This window comes from Mastacembelus armatus, chromosome 5 (assembly GCF_900324485.2).
Source record: "Mastacembelus armatus chromosome 5, fMasArm1.2, whole genome shotgun sequence".
Taxonomy (NCBI): Eukaryota; Metazoa; Chordata; class Actinopteri; order Synbranchiformes; family Mastacembelidae; genus Mastacembelus; species Mastacembelus armatus.
In genome coordinates, this window is record NC_046637.1 from 12880217 (window position 1) to 12896528 (window position 16312).

The following is a 16312-nucleotide window of genomic DNA, read 5'->3' on the forward strand; positions in this document are numbered from 1 at the left end:
AACAATTGTCAGGTGAGTGAACACCACTAAGAGGTTATAAAAACATTTTTAAAATGAAATTAAACATGCCCATAAAACAAAAACACACACAACAAACAAGAATGGCAGATAGGGAGTTGTTTATAAACTGATTATTTCCAGAATTCAAATATAAATTGTATTAAACAGATTGAGGCGACTGAGAAAAATAACATGGGGTCTGTACCTTGTACTGTTCATAAGTTTATGTGAACCTTTTTTCAAAGTGCCAGCTTCACCTTCATATCTGAAACAAACTGTATCATAAGTTCCCAGGAAAACTAAAGACATCCTTGATGATAGAAATTAAGCATCCTGAATGACACAGAAGCCAGAAGCAACTAAAATAAAAAGTCAACAGTACTCTTGACTGTGGGAGCAAAAGCCCTCACAGGAAAACACAAATAAAATGGATCTTAATAGGGAATTATCTGTTGTCTCAGGTTATCCAGTGTTTAAAAGCCTAATAACATCATCTAGCCTATTTTTCCAACAGAAAAAAGGACTTTCCTAATTATAAATACCTTGAGGTGTCATCACAACACAGAAACACAAGGCTACAGAGAACAGCAAAGACCTAAACTCTCTAAAGCACTGCAGACCTATACTGACTGACACTACTGATAAAAGCTACTTACACTGCACTGCATTAAGGTGATAAGCTACCATAAGATGGACCTGTCAGTTTGGTTAAGGCCACCACGCCACCCGACCTGGTTCTGCCAAAAGTCACTGTTGGTTTTAAGATTTGATGGTTGGTGGCTACTGTACATTGACTTAAGGTTTTATACACTCAGGATGCACAAATGCAGTTGTGTAGTTTGGGTAACATTTGTCCTCCAGTGTTTCTAAAAATGATCTATAAAAAAATTCTAATCATATTATTAAAACTTGATAGTGACAGCAAGGCCATATCAATAGATGGTGGGGACACTTTAGTAAAAACTGCAGCAAAAGAGAAATGAGAGGTTTTTGTGAATGAGCTTCTATAATTATGTCTTGGTTTGCTCCCCTTTTGCCTTCCACACTTGCTACGTGCTTTTAGTCGTTATGCTCAATCTCCCCTAAACTTGTGTCTTTAGTTTGACATGGACCACGTAAATGCTTAGTAGTTCTTTCAGCAGAATTGTAAAAAGGATGCACTGAGATAAACACTAACACCGGAGACCCCTTTATGTTATTTAAGGCTAAAAATGAAAGAACACAGTCCGAATCAATGTCTCAGGCCCTGTGTTATTGAAGGCTAACATGAAAGTACATTCATTGAAGTTTTATGGAAAAAAAAAAAGAAATTATAAAGCTGAACATAAACTAGTTTCCCCAGCAGAAATGCAAGGGCGTGGTAATTGCCATGATAGTCAGTGTAATAATAAAACATCCCCTATGACCAAAATCTACACACCGCACAGTACTGTAATCTGCAATATAAACAATGACTGCTATTTACAACATATCAACATGTTCAGTTATAGTATCACACATAATATCCTTTCAACATGGGATGCTACAATGTCTATCAAATCACTAAAGACTAAAATATGTTCTGAAAGCCTAAAATGTATTCGTTCAAACTAAGCCATGAAAGATTTTCTCAAAATATATTGTCAAGTGGATTTTGGCAAATATTAACATCATGTTCTGTAACCACTGTTAATTTAATTATGATGATGTTGTTTTACAGTTTTGTGTATTAGAAAAGGTTGGTTAAAGGTTGCTAAAGTAGTAAATTGGCATTCAGCATGTCAGAATAGCTGGAAGTCAATTTTGAATGTGCTTGCATGTTTCACAGCAATATATCACGAGAAAATCCAACATGAAGTGTTTTTGATCACATTATCCCATTAAATCAGAGGAAATAAAACTATCTGTATGGCAAGGCCTTGCTTAAAAATGTAACAGGAGAGGCCGTGCTTAGAAAGCCCCCGAAAGATACAGCTGGTCCCTGTATGAGAAACATCTGTTCCCACTGGCCTGTAGCTCCAGCTGAACACGTCTGGGATATTCAGCATTAGGATTTGTTACTCTGACTTTGTAAAGTCATTTAAGGTACAAGTTGATTCTCTTATTTGCAGGTGAGAGTCCATGTGTGTATGTGTGTGTGGGGGGTTTTAAGACCATTAGGAATGGGAATTTTATTTCAGTGATGATGAGTTGAATGAAATAAACTGTATAAATGGACGATCTAACAAGGCCGAACCACATCTAACTTCATCACAGTCTTTGCCAGCTTCATTGTATGTTCTCATACATTTGGTTCATGAAAAGTTATTTAAAGTTTTTTAATGCCACTTCATTACTGTGGAATTTCACTTTTTTTTCACGTCCTAGGTTGCATTCTGATGTGTTCAGACATACAGAATATAATCATACATATCACCACTAATCATTAATTTATGGGTTTGGGTAGTAATAGGAGTAATTTAGTCATGTAAACATGTAATCATTCCCATCCCTAATATACCATGACTAATAAGAATGTTTAAGTTTTTACTGTCCTATAACCTCTATAACATCATCATCAGAACTACTGCCACTATTTTCCATTCTCTGATGTCTGTCTGGTTGGGTCAGCGCTGCCCCCAACAGGCTGGAGGTGGGATTGGTGTAATGGGAGAGGAAGCTTGATGTAGTAGAGCTGGGGTTCTGTGCAGAGAACCCTCCTGTCCCAGGGAGAAGAGAGGTGGGGAACATCCTGGGCTCAGACAGCAATGTCTGACTGTAGTTGAGAGGGAAGCTTGATGAAAGTAGGCTGGCTACATTAGGGTTCATCAAATATGGAGGCAGAGAACCTGATGCCAGGGAGGCAGAAGTTGCTGCCGAGGGTGTGGAGGACATAGGAATGGTAGTGGCAGCGGAGGAGAAAACAGTGGACAGTGAGGACGAGGAGGGGGTGGGAAGGTGTCCGTTCCCTGTTGCAGACTGTCTTAGTAAGTCTGAGCCTGCAGAGGGGAACATGGTCTGAAGGTCAGCCAGTGTTTGTCCTGGTGTCTGAAGGAATGATGATCCACCACTGCCACCCATCAGAAGTGGGTGACTCATGTGCCCTAGGTTACCCAATAGGGAGGAAGAGTTCAAACCCACAGGAGGAAAATTAAGCCCACTGGAGCTCATTGACAGTCCAGGGAAACGTGTTGCAGCAGAACTGTGTTTGCCTACAATTTGTGTGTTTCCCTGGCCTTCAATACTCTTGCGTTTGGTGCCACGCATCTCTGATGCTAGGCTCAGAGGATCTTCACTGAGCTGCCTACTGAGATCACCAGTCTGATTGTTTCGTGAAGTGCCTCGGTCCCCTGCTGTTACACCCGACACATCTGCGGGTGAAGGCAATTCATTCCCCACGCCAGTGGTTGCATCACCTGTGGAAGAAGTGTAGCGGCTAAGTTCTCTGATAAAGTCAGAGCTTACAGGAGAGGAGGGACGCTGCTCCCCGTTGGGAGACCGCTGCTGCTGTTCCACAGGGGATGAACAGCCATTACTGACTGGATGGATCAGGGAACCTTGGGTGTCTGTGCAGGACAGAGAAAAATGCAGTCACTAAATTTCAGGACACATGCCCACTTTCTCTGCCTGTGAATAATTTATTCTTGAAAGGTCAATCATGGAAATAAGATACTGTTACACAAGCTCCCCACACTAAAAGTTGTATGACTTGGATGGATCTAATGAAAAACTATGTGGAAATGTACAGATATGAATTTGTACCTCTTGAAGCAGCAGAGCCCCGACCTGGAGGTCTACTGATCTTTCCAGATCGTATAGCAAAAATTCGGCCATCATTCGTCCTGATGTAGGTACCTGTTTTGAAGGAAAATATTAATTAATGGAAGCTGTTTACTGGAACGTTTTGAATGCAGTGAATTAATTATTAAGGTGTTGTTGCAACTACCTTTGGATCCTCTGATAACATGGACGCTCTCTCCTGCACTAATTCGAGCTTGAACATCTGTTGTGCTGTTGGCTCCTGGGATTACAATATCTGTAGATCCAGGCAAGATGGATAATGTTAACACTGGTATTAAGAGTAGCTATATTGGCATTACCTAGGTGCATAGCTACTTAAAAATGTTGAAACTCTCACTTCATACCAGAGATTTCTTTAAATAGTACAATGTTTCGATCCTGTTTGAACATTGTGAGCTGTAATATTTAATATGAATCTATGGCAGGAGTATTACAGATGTTCATTTTTCTACTGCTGAAATCAAAACAATGGTTAAAAGGTTTAAAATGCATAACATTATGGTGTTGGTTTGCCATTTTCAGTGACTTTACCATTTAAAACACATTATTTACCAGTTGTGGTGACAATCCTTTGCACATAGACTCCAGCTTTCTGCAGGAAGTTGACAGACAGGCTGCCGACAGAACTGGAGCCAGCTATGCCCATGCCAACCTGGCGAGGCATCATGGGGATTGGGGTGGACTGAATGGGCCTGACACTGGCCACAGGTTTCTCATCGGGCCGTGTCATGGGACGCCTGAAAATATAAGTACTGAACTTAGGAACTTAGGAGATGTACATGCAGATGCCACAACAGCAGTGTCTAGTGGGCTGGGAAACCATTAGAAAAATGATAAACATATTTAGCCAAAAACGAAATTAGCATACGAGCTAGTAAGGAACAGAGTTCAGCTGTTTATCATCAATCCAAACAGTTACTAAATAAAAAGAGTGCAAGGTAAAACACACAACTGGAAACTCACCAGCCACGTTGGTTAAATGCTGGTATGTTTGTGAGCGTCTGATCACTGGTTGGGTAGTACGGGGCATATGATGGGCGTGAGTAGGGGACAGAGGCTCTTTTCTCATCCTCATAGCTCTTCTTTGCTGCTCTTTTTTCTGCTTTGGTCAGTTTTGACTCCTTCCGGTCAACCAGCAGAGACTCATGATGGAAAGGTTGCTATTGATGCATATGGAAAAAGGGAAAATTAATTACAGGTCAACTCAAGAATTTTCCCATGCAACAGGCAAATTGATCTCTGATAAACTAGGCACACAGACTTTCTTTTCTAGCTATAATGTACAAGGTACAAAGAAATGCAACTATAACTAGTATTTTTATGTGGTTTTCATCACATCGAAATTGGTCATGTCCGTATTTTTTCAGGTTATGTGCCTTCACACAAGTTATAATTATTGAATACCTCTACTTAAACATCAAACAACCAAAACGGTTTTTCTTCCAGATGCTAAGCTTCTTAGTATCACTATCACACAACTGTACCTTGGTGATGAGATGTGGGTAAAGCTGACAGGCTTGGTATATCACTGACTCAAAGTTGTTCTGAGATTCCAGAGAGATTTTCTCAGCTTCCTCCTCCTCTACAAAGTGCAGCAGCGACTCCACTTCCTTACGAGTAAAATTCAGCACCGGGTTCAGGTCATCAACCACACGGTCTTTAAACACACAAGGCATAAGATTTTAAGAATGGATGAACTGGACTGCAGTACCTAGGCAAGGCTAAGATTCACTGTAGATACTAATGGTTCTTGTTTACATACAGAAATCTCTTACCAGACATGCCCTGTTTGGAGACCTGTCTGTCATAGATCTTCTTCTCTAAGGTGAAGTCACACACAAGACGGTAAATATAGCAGGGTTTCCTCTGACCATACCGGTACACCCTACAGACTGCTTGGGCATCATGACATGGGTTCCAGGAGGCATCAAACACAACAACGCGATTGGCCCCAATTAAATTCACACCTAAGCAGCCCGCTCTGAAAGAGAGACAGAGAATTAAGGACAGGCTTCTGCCAATGTGTGAAGAAAGTGTGAGAAATGATAAAAGTATGGAGAGCAGAAACACTTACCTGGTGGAAAGTAGAAAGACCCATGTTGCCGTATTCTCTGGGTCATTAAACTGATTAATAAGTCGCTCTCTTTCTGAAGCAGATGTACTGCCATCTAGTCCTGTAGAAAAAAAACATACATCTTTTTACATCAAAGTCTTTGAACCCAGTTTCACCGGCAGCAAAATTAAGCAGTGTATTCTGTCAGTATATATTTTTTGAATACACAGGATATGATTAAGCTGGGAGATCTTAAATCATGAATATTTCAACAGAATTCCTGTGCTAGTACTTTTATTTATATTTAAAATTATTACTTTATATTTAACTTTACACTGCACACAGTACAACCTAAAAAGATAAATTTTTGGTTGCTCAATTTAATGATAAATTGCCTCTAAACATGCCTGCGTCCAGAGCATAATATAAATTTGGTAAGACAAATAATCTACTTGAGAAACTGCAGATTTGAGTTTCACAGTTGAAAAATCACACTTTCTCCAGAGTTGCTGGTTTGGGAGAAGAGCACAGACTGGATGGCTTACTGTAGTAATTGAGGTTGCGAACCCAGTTTTGGCCCTGGGTGTCAGAGGCGGCAATGCCTGCTGGCATGGGTCTCTTTGATAAAAAGTCCTCGATGACGGTCAGGGTGGACAAGCTTTGACTAGTGGCAGAAAAATAGATTAAGAAAAGTATAAAATAACAGGTGAAATAAAACTTTAAAGAGTCTCCTGCATTTTGTTTCACGAAAATTCATAATAGTTGTTACACACTCCAACTGCTTCTAAAAGCGCTGAAAAAATTGAAGTTTCATAACTGAATAGTAAGCCATTACTTCTCCAGGCTGTGTAATAGATTTGATTTTAATGCCACATGTGTTGGACTTACCTAAAGACCAAAATTTTGTCTTTTCGTTTCACGCTTTCATCAATCAAATGGAAGAGCAAAACCATCTTTGCAGAATTCTCCAGAACTCCTGTTTGGTAGTTTGACATTATGTCTTTTGCCTGAAACAAATAAATGGAAAAAAAAAAAAAAACTTATGTAAAACACCAAAGCATTATAAACAAACTCACATGTGGACATGACAAAGATAACGTAAAAAGAGTGACCATATCAGTCCAAGAATAATTTAAACACCAACAAAAAAAAATATGTATTAAGATTTAGAACTATGTTAACTACATGAACTATTTAATTTTAATCAGATAAGAACCTTTTTCCTCATGCTCTCAGTTCTTTAAATGACATCTGGCAAATTAAAAGCAGCTTGCCTTTCCCTCATACTGAAAAAAATTCTAGAAACTTGTGTAGCTTGATGTGCAAAACTGCAACTTTTAACATATATAACACGAATTACTCAATGAAATGGGTAAAAATGAAGAGGTCTGAATACTTTCTGAAACCACTGTATCAAATCAGGACATGTCACTCTGTAGAATCAGCTCAACATTAGAAAACTAAAGTGGCTGCTGAGTTCTTCAAGAAATTAAGCCTGATACATACTCCACGAGAAGCTAGAAATTTGTTTTCTCTCCCAGGGCTGCGAGAAAAAAAATTACGTTTGGGAGTTCTCACAGCTTGTTCTTGACACATCGTCTGGGCAGAACTTTTTTCTCGGGTGGTGTCCGAGAACTAGTGTGTGATTGGTCAGAAATTTGAAGTGGGCATGATTAATGCGGAAAGTGGAAATGTCTTCCCACTTTTTCAGCCGGCGGTTGTCATAGCAATTGATAGTTTTGACAAACAGCTGCCAGAGGCGGTGAGGAAGTATGAAACTCTTTATAACACATTTTGTAAGTTATATGGAGACACACAAATGGCAAATAATTTGTGGATAGAGGATACGTTGTGTATGGAGGAGCGCGTCTGTCGGAAAAAACGGTGATATCCGATATCTTATCCGCTGTATAGTAGTTTCTGTCATATTCCCACAATGCCTAGCGCACGTGACGTAAACTGCAGTGGGAGGGACCTCCCAGGAGTTGGGCAGTTGAGTTTCTCGTGGAGTATGAAATGTCCTGGCGAGAACAAACAAGAACAAAGTTCGTTCTCGCCACCTTGAGAAAATGAATAAATTTCTTGCTTCTCGTGGAGTATGTATCAGGCTTTAGGCCTGAACAAATCCATTAGAAGAGGATTCTTTTGTTTGTTTGGCGTTGGATCATTGTTATGACGTACCCATTCATATGTAATAACTTGATTGGCTTTATCCTGGGAAGGGTTGAGTGATGGCAGGGTGTTGTTAACTTTGCTGTTGCTTGAGTCCGCTGCTTTGGCTTTAAGGCCAGCTGCAGGCGCAGGGCAGCGAGGGTTACTAGCTGAAGTGATGTCATCGAGATCCAGGTCCTGCTCATTGGCCTGATTCTCCTTCTGTAGGGCTTCATAAAGGACATCTGGGTGATTCCAGATCTGGGGTGACATCAAGAAACCAGAAGACTTAGTAACTCAAAAATAATACACAGGAAATATATAGGGCTGTCAATCTCTTAAAATATTTAATCGTGATTAATCGCATGATTGTCATGAGTTAACTTCTGATCAATTGCAACTTAATCGCACATTTTTATCTGTTCTAAATGTACCTTAAATTAATACTTTTCAAGTTTTTAATACTCTAATCAACATGGGCATGGACAAACATGGATGCTTTATGCAAAAGTATGTTTATTATTAGTGAAACTACCCTAAACATACAGCATAAAGAACATAGACATGTTTCAAAAACGGTTGATATGTTCACATCGACAATAAACACAGACAACTTTTGTCTTGTCGACAGAACCATGAAACGTTCTGTAAATGAATTTACCATTCAGAAGACCTTTTTCTTTCTCCATTTCTGTTTGCTGCTGAACTCTTTACTCTCTATGGCTGCATTTTCAATTTCTCCTATTACGGGCTAGGGCACTGGTCAAACAGGAAATGCTTGCTGTGTTAATATAATTAGTGCCGATAAAATGAATTTGTGTTAACGCGTTAATTTTGGCAGCCCTAATAAATATAAATTTTTGTGGCTCCGGTACTAGATGTTTTTCCCTCACAGGAGCAGTCTCACCTTGCAGCACACACAGAAGGCTTTAAGAGGATTAAGGCCGAGCCAGCCACTGTTTCCTGCTTCTCTGAAGCGTTTCATAAACTCGGTGTACAGTGCCCTCTGAATGGGAGACAGCCTCACTAAGATGACATGCTCCTCCTTGGAGGGAAGCTGGTCCCGCAGCACATCATGACCCCGTCTTTAAACAAGAAATGAACAATGAAGAACATGGAATGGATAAGTATTATTCACGTAAAGTTTTCTTTATTTACAGTATAATTTTTAACAACTTACCTCTGGACAAACCCCTCCAACAGGCTGTGAAGCACATGGCTGCGATAGCGCATGAGGCGCACATCTTGAGGTGTGCTGTCCACGCACTGTCCATTCAGAATGGGTCGCTCAAACATGTTGCTGAACTCCTGACGTGTACCTAAAAAGTCAGGCCTAACAAAGTCCACCATGCACCAGTACTCAATGAGGTTGTTTTGCAATGGGTAACCTGTGAGAACTACCCTGCGCCGGGAGCGGATGTTCTTCAGGGCCTGTGATGTGCTGGCATGGTAGTTCTTAATGCGATGGCCCTCGTCACAGATCACTACGTCAGGACCAGGTCGTGCAATGGCCTTTTCAATACCTAAAAAAGTAACGTAATAAGGTCAGAATGAGGCTCTAAATATAAATAGCGCATTAAATTCATGTTTCCACTTTGGAACTGTTGTGGCAAAAATCCTTTGGTGAGCAATAAAGAGAATTGTCTTTTGAGATTGATTTTCTTGCAAGAAAAAGAGCAATACAAAACACATAGACACTAGTAGTAGTATCCCCAGCTCTCCTACTGGGTTGAGGCTGCTATTTAGACACAAATGCAAATACCGTATTTTTGGACTATAAGTCTCACTTTTTCTACTCCTCTGGCTTGTCCTGCAACAAGTGTAACACAAGTGAAAATGCTGACAGATCTATGCTGCAGACTTTATTACCTACATCTTAAAGTCTTAAAGTCAAACAAAGTTTGAAGTGAGTGTGAGGCATTCAGGCAACCCAAGAGAGGAGGTGGATGCGCTGCTTCAGCCCCGACTTTGGCACAGTTTTTTAACATTACTTGACACAGATGGATGAATATCGTAATGCATTTCTGCTTGTTGTTATACCTAGCCTACACTCTTCGTAGGCTAATTTAGACTATGATTAGTATAATTAGAAATGCGACATATACACCAAAGCTGATACAGTGGGTACGGAAAGTATTCAGACCCCTTTAAATTTTTCACTCTTTGTGTCATTGCAGCCATTTGCCAAAATCAAAAAAGTCTGAATACTTATGACCATGTGATATTTCAGTTTTTTCTTAATAAATTTGCAAAAATGTCTACATTTCTGTTTTTTTCTGTCAAGATGGGGTGCTGAGTGTACATTAATGAGAAATAAAATGAACTTTTTTGATTTTGGCAAATGGCAGCAATGACACAAAGAGTGAAAAATTTAAAGGGGTCTGAATACTTTCCGTACCCACTGTATGTTTGTCTGTATGTCTGTTCAACAATCCTCACAAATACTCCTTCACACATTGGTATGTATCCACAATCTTGAGAACACAATGCCCCCTTGAGTACACACTGTTCAGTGTTATGCATCTGCTTGGTAAAACAGAGACATGAAAAACATAAAACACAGTACTACACCTGTAGTGTCGTCATGAAATTAATCAAACCCTGTGAATAAAGAACTGTAAATACAAGTAAGAATAATTTTTCCATCAAAGGTTTCTTACCCTCATTTATTTTTATGGCACAGAGACAACTTCACAAGATTTCTTAGCCCACTATGACTTTTTCTGACCTTTCATGAGCTCCTGTTGTCTATCTTCTTCATCCAGGTCAATGATGATTGGTCCTGCAGGCTTCTTTGATTTTCTCTTCTTGCCCGTGACAAAATGCTTCTTCATGGACAGCAGGCGATACATCTCATAACCCATCAGTAACACGCCTCCATCTCTGGACCAATCTTCCACAACCTTGGCCCTGGCCAGCGTCGTTCTGTAGGTCACACAGTCAGCATGATTAACAGATGTTTAACAATGAATATTTAACCTACCATGCAACTTTGCATTTTACATACTTATGCTCATCGTTGAGAATGTGGACTTTGAATGTGCGGCCAATGATGAGCACAGGGTCAGTGTCAGGGGAAAGGGCTTCTTGAGGTGGAAGCCAGAGGTTAAACTCGGTCAGCCAGTTCTGAAGCGTGTTCACCTTGTATAAAGGAAACAAAGATTTTGGAGGCAAATTTAAATAAAATAAAATTGTAAGATCAGGATTAGAATTTTTTAATCACAGAATATAGTATACTTTGATTACTCACAGGAACAATAGCCAGCACAGTGTGGGCCTCGGTATTCCTCAGCAAGATATCAATGAAGGAGATGACCTGCAGCGTCTTGCCCAAACCCATGCTGTGAGCAAGAATGCAGCCAAAGCCATTGCTGGTCTTATACCGCTCCAGAGACTCAATGAGGTTGTCATAGAGAAACCGAATACCCCCGATCTTGAAAATGAAAGGAAGAATGTGTGGGTTTCTGCTAATGCGCATTAGTGATTTGAGTTTCTGACAGAATGAGCTGGTGGGCATACCTGGTGAGGTTTGACAGCCCTTGCCAACTGTGGAGCAAGATAAATATTTTTTTCTTCTGCGGGGTGATTTATATTAACCAGCACTTGGCCCTGTGCATCAGGTAGGTTCAAAGTGTCGTTGGTGTGTGCCCCGCTGCTCTCCTCTGAACTGGTGGTTCCATCATCGTCCTCATCAACCGACTCACTGCTTATCTGCAGGGTGTCCTCCTCCCCAGAACTGAGCTCAATTACATCTGGGTCATCATTGGTGAAGAAACACTGTATGAAAACTTGCTAAATTCTCATATTGCTTGATATCACTTAGGAATGCATTATAGTTGCATAAACCTTTAATGTACAGTGGGTACGGAAAGTATTCAGACCCCTTTAGATTTTTCACTCTTCGTGTCATTTCAGCCATTTGCCAAAATCAAAAAAGTTAATTTTATTTCTCATTAATGTACACTCAGCATCCCATCTTGACAGAAAAAACCAGAAATGTAGAATTTTTTGCAAATTTATTAAAAAAGAAAAAACTGAAATATCACATGGTCATAAGTATTCAGACCCTGTGCTCAGTATTGAGTAGAAGCACCCTTTTGAGCTAGTACAGCCCTGAGTCTTCTTGGGAATGATGCAACAAGTTTTTCACACCTGGATTTGGGGATCCTCTGCCATTCTTCCTTGCAGATCCTCTCCAGTTCTGTCAGGTTGGATGGTGAACGTTGGTGGACAGCCATTTTCAGGTCTCTCCAGAGATGCTCAATTGGGTTTAGGTCAGGGCTCTGGCTGGGCCAGTCAAGAATGGTCACAGAGTTGTTCTGAAGCCACTCCTTTGTTATTTTAGCTGTGTGCTTAGGGTCATTGTCCTGTTGAAAGGTGAACCTTCGGCCCAGTCTGAGGTCCTGAGCACTTTAGAAGAGGTTTTCTTCCAGGATATCTCTGTACTTGGCCGCATTCATCTTTCCTTCAATTGCAACCAGTTGCCCTGTCCCTGCAGCTGAAAAACACCCCCACAACATGATGCTCCCACCACCATGTTTCACTGCAGGGATTGTATTGGGCAGGTGATGAGCAGTGCCTGGTTTTCTCCACACATACCGCTTAGAATTAACGCCAAAATGTTCAATCTTGGTCTCATCAGACCAGAGAATCTTATTTCTCATAGTCTGGGAGTCCTTCATGTGTTTTTTGGCAAACTCTATGCGGGCTTTCATGTGTCTTGCACTGAGGAGAGGCTTCCATCGGGCCACTCTGCCATAAAGCCCCGACTGGTGGAGGGCTGCAGTGATAGTTGATTTTGTGGAACTTTCTCCCATCTCCCTACTGCATCTCTGGAGCTCAGCCACAGTGATCTTTGGGTTCTTCTTTACCTCTCTCACCAAGGCTCTTCTCCCACGATTGCTCAGATAGGCTGGATGCCCAGGTCTAGGAAGAGATTTGGTCGTCCCAAACTTTTTCCATTTGAGGATTATGGAGGCCACTGTGCTCTTAGGAACCTTGAGTCCCGCAGAAATTCTTTTGTAACCTTGGCCAGATCTGTGCCTTGCCACAATTCTGTCTCTGAGCTCCTTGGACAGTTCCTTCGACCTCATGATTCTCATTTGCTCTGACATGCACTGTGAGCTGTAAAGTCTTATATAGAAAGGTGTGTGCCTTTCCTAATCAAGTCCAATCAGTTTAATGAAACACAGCTGGACTCCAATGAAGGAGCAGAACAATCTCAACGAGGATCAGAAGAAATGGACAGCATGTGATTTAAATATGAGTGTCACTGCAAAGGATCTGAATACTTATGACCATGTGATATTTCAGTTTTTCTTTTTTAATAAATTTGCAAAAATTTCTACATTTCTGTTTTTTTCTGTCAAGATGGGGTGCTGAGTGTACATTAATGAGAAATAAAATTAACTTTTTTGATTTTGGCAAATGGCTGCAATGACACAAAGACTGAAAAATTTAAAGGGGTCTGAATACTTTTCATACCCACTGTATCTTACCATCTCTAATGGCATGTGCAGGCAACTTGGGCTCCACTTTTTCATCTTCATCACCACTGCTGTCCAGACAGATAACATCCTGCTTGCTCAAGAGCCCAGGGACCAAGTGGGATACTTCTCCTAAAATTGAAGCAGTGTCCACTTTGGGAAAGACAGGAGTGGAAATTTAGGAGAGGAGGCAAAGTTCTACAAAAGATGTCAAACAAAAATATGGCTGGAAGGAGAAAGAGTTAAAGGTATAGCTCCAATGATAGAGTGACAGTCACCTAGTTGAGAGTCTGGGGTGGCTGTGGCTGGGGTAGGAAAGTCTTTCCTCTGCTGCTCCAGACGTTTCCGCCTCTCCATCTCTTCCTGTTGAGCAGCCTTGGTCCCAGCCTCCAGTTGATCTTCTTTCAGCAACTTTCTGTAAACACGGGAAAAAAACGTCAGAAACAGATAAATGATAAAGTATGTTGTGTCTTTTACCAGATGGAAAACATCAAATAGGTAAATGCACCTGATATTTTTTCTCATGTGTGCAGGCTTGGCTGGTTTAGAAGGCTTTGAGCCTTTTGAAGACTTGGAGGACTTGGATAATTTAGAGGCTTTTTGTTTCTTGGTTTTGCTAGAAGTTGGCATGTTCTGGCTTGAGTTCTCTGGGCTGGTGGGAGGCTGAGAGCGAGAGGCAGGTCTGGAAGGAGCCCTGGAGGATGGTCGGGATCCAGGCCGAGACGGAGGCTCAGAGGAAGGCTCTCTTGAGGTAGACGAAGTGGAGTCCATGCCATCCTGAGCTTTTTCTGTCCTGCTCTGGGCACTAGCAGGTCGATCTTGAAAAAGAAGTGTTAACAAACACTGGTTTGTGGTATCGTTTTCGAAAGTTCAATTAATTTAATCAATCAACATTTCCTCTGTTTTCAGCCTTTTATCCCTGTCTGAGAAGGCACTAAAATGTAATAGAGTAATAAGGGGTATAAGAAGTGAATTTGTCACTCACCAACACTGTCATCTTCATCATCTCCATCATTTTCATCCTCATCTTCCTCCATGTCATCATTGTCTTCCACTTCCTCATTTTCCAAATACTCCTCGTCACTATTAAGGCTTGGCTCCAGATCACTTTCTGAAATTGCCTCTTCAGACATGGCGTCTTGCAGGCTCTCAAAGTATTACCTACACACCTTCATCAGGGGCCCTAAAACACAAAAAACATAACAGCTTTAGATTAAAAGGCACATCTATTCCATCACAGGGCCACATATAGATAAACAACCACACATGCTCAGGCTCACTCCTATGGGCAATTTAGGACTGTGGGAGAGTACCCACAGAAAACCCAAACAAGCACAGGGAAAACATGCAAATTCCACACAGAAAGGCCCCTCTGAGGCAACAATTCTAACGACCAAGCCTTTAGGATGATTTACAGAGTACAATAGTTCACAGGAGCATCACAAACTAACATAAACACACTGCTGATGAAAGCATATATAAACACACCGACACACCAATGACAACAGAGGAACAAAAAACATAAACAATGTAAGTTCTGTTTGCCAGATTTTGCATGTTCTCTTGAAATCTGAATCTCATCTGTGACCTCATCCAGTTTTTCCATAAAACATTTCGGGTCATGCACTCTGGGGACAAGGCCATTAGGCACTGTCTAAATTGAGCAAACTCTTACAGTCAATTCTGTGGAGAAGCTAGGGAGCTGGAGTTATATGACTAAATTGTTTAATAGACACAGTATTCATAGAGGAAACAGACTTCAAAACATGTTATCTAGGTGTGGACAAGCGTCCCAGTGGGACACAGATGTTACAAGACTACATTGAATGAATACAAATCAGGGTCAGCAAAAATTCAAATAATAATGAAATTTTTCAAATAATGAATTCTTGCTTTGTTACTTGATTGTTTTGATGTGAAATTGATTGATGACACAAGCTGGGACATACTGGTGATACTGTATAGAATATGGATAATCCAATCATGCATTTAAACACTGCAACATTTAAGTACAAAACAGATCTCCTAAACACATTACTATTAATCTCATACAAAATCCCAGACATTTGTGTTCATAATCGAACAATAGGCTTATTGATGGGAGCCCAACTAGTTATATGTGATGTGACGTATGGGAGGTATTTCCGCCAATGGCCGAGGGTGCAGGCAGCTAGCATCAAGTAGCATACAGCCAGCTTCGAAGCCAGTGTCTTCTGATGTTACTGTCAGTTAATGTGAACACCAAGCAGCTCCCGTTATCTGACTTATTGTGCTACCTGAATGCATATGAGCGTTATTGGTTTTTTGTTTGTTTTTTGATTTATTGTATAGCGCCGAATAGGCAGCTAATTACACAACAATAAACGCAATTTCAAACGCCACGACCACGTAACCTGCACTGTCCATTAGTAGCAGAAAAATGGGATGGTTGTTTGTAACTCGCAGCGGAAGAAACACGGCTGAATTTGGCAAACAGACTGTTCTGTTACGTATCAATATCAATCTGATATTGTGTAGGTGTAACGCTCACACAGCTAATGCTAGGCTAGTTTACAGTCAGGCTAACGCTCCGGGCTAGCTAAAACGCGTCGGTAAAAGTCAAACATCAGACTGTGTTCGGAGCTCACCTTGTTGGAGCTCACCTTGTCGTCTTCAGTCAACCAAGCGGTCAGTGCACACAACAGCCAGCCAATTAATGCGCACAATAACTCTGTAAATGAACTGATAAACGTTGCTAATTTCCAGTTTTTCCAGTGTGACCACAAATACTGTCCCCGTAGAGGTTGCACCAAGTAAGGTTCCGGAGTGTATAGGTCCGTCAACTAAGAAAATGTCAATAATGTGAATATAATATCAAATAAAA

The 16312-nt window shown here is 40.8% G+C and overlaps 1 protein-coding gene across 3 annotated transcripts; it reads right to left on the minus strand.

The window, feature by feature from the left end:
- Nucleotides 1-102: 102 nt before the first annotated feature.
- On the minus strand, nt 103-16226 carry rad54l2 (RAD54 like 2). 3 transcript variants are annotated; one of them, XM_026306727.1, is made up of 22 exons: nt 16077-16226; nt 14435-14632; nt 13958-14267; nt 13728-13864; nt 13462-13581; nt 11483-11715; nt 11214-11396; nt 10971-11104; nt 10692-10888; nt 9144-9486; nt 8871-9048; nt 7994-8224; nt 6701-6819; nt 6358-6476; nt 5834-5933; nt 5535-5740; nt 5244-5416; nt 4723-4919; nt 4312-4496; nt 3905-3994; nt 3721-3813; nt 103-3524 (listed from the first exon to the last, which is right to left on the minus strand). In XM_026306727.1, the coding sequence occupies exons 2-22, from the start codon at nt 14580-14582 to the stop codon at nt 2506-2508; spliced, it is 4515 nt and encodes a 1504-aa protein (XP_026162512.1). In that variant the 5' UTR covers nt 14583-14632; nt 16077-16226; the 3' UTR covers nt 103-2505. The 3 variants fall into 3 exon arrangements, with proteins under 3 accessions (XP_026162512.1, XP_026162510.1, XP_026162511.1); XM_026306725.1 differs by having other exon boundaries at nt 13462-13602; XM_026306726.1 differs by having other exon boundaries at nt 13462-13602; nt 16092-16209.
- Nucleotides 16227-16312: the final 86 nt, after the last annotated feature.

Bases quoted from the DNA above. Each gene is read 5' to 3' on its own strand.
- rad54l2 (XM_026306725.1), bottom strand. From the start codon at position 14,582: ATGTCTGAAGAGGCAATTTCAGAAAGTGATCTGGAGCCAAGCCTTAAT. The intron at 9,487-10,691 runs GTCAGAAAAAGT...TTACTTTTTTAG, and splicing joins ACAACAGGAGCTCATGAAAG to GTATTGAAAAGGCCATTGCA. The intron at 5,417-5,534 runs GTAAGAGATTTC...GTGTGTTTAAAG, and splicing joins CTCCAAACAGGGCATGTCTG to ACCGTGTGGTTGATGACCTG.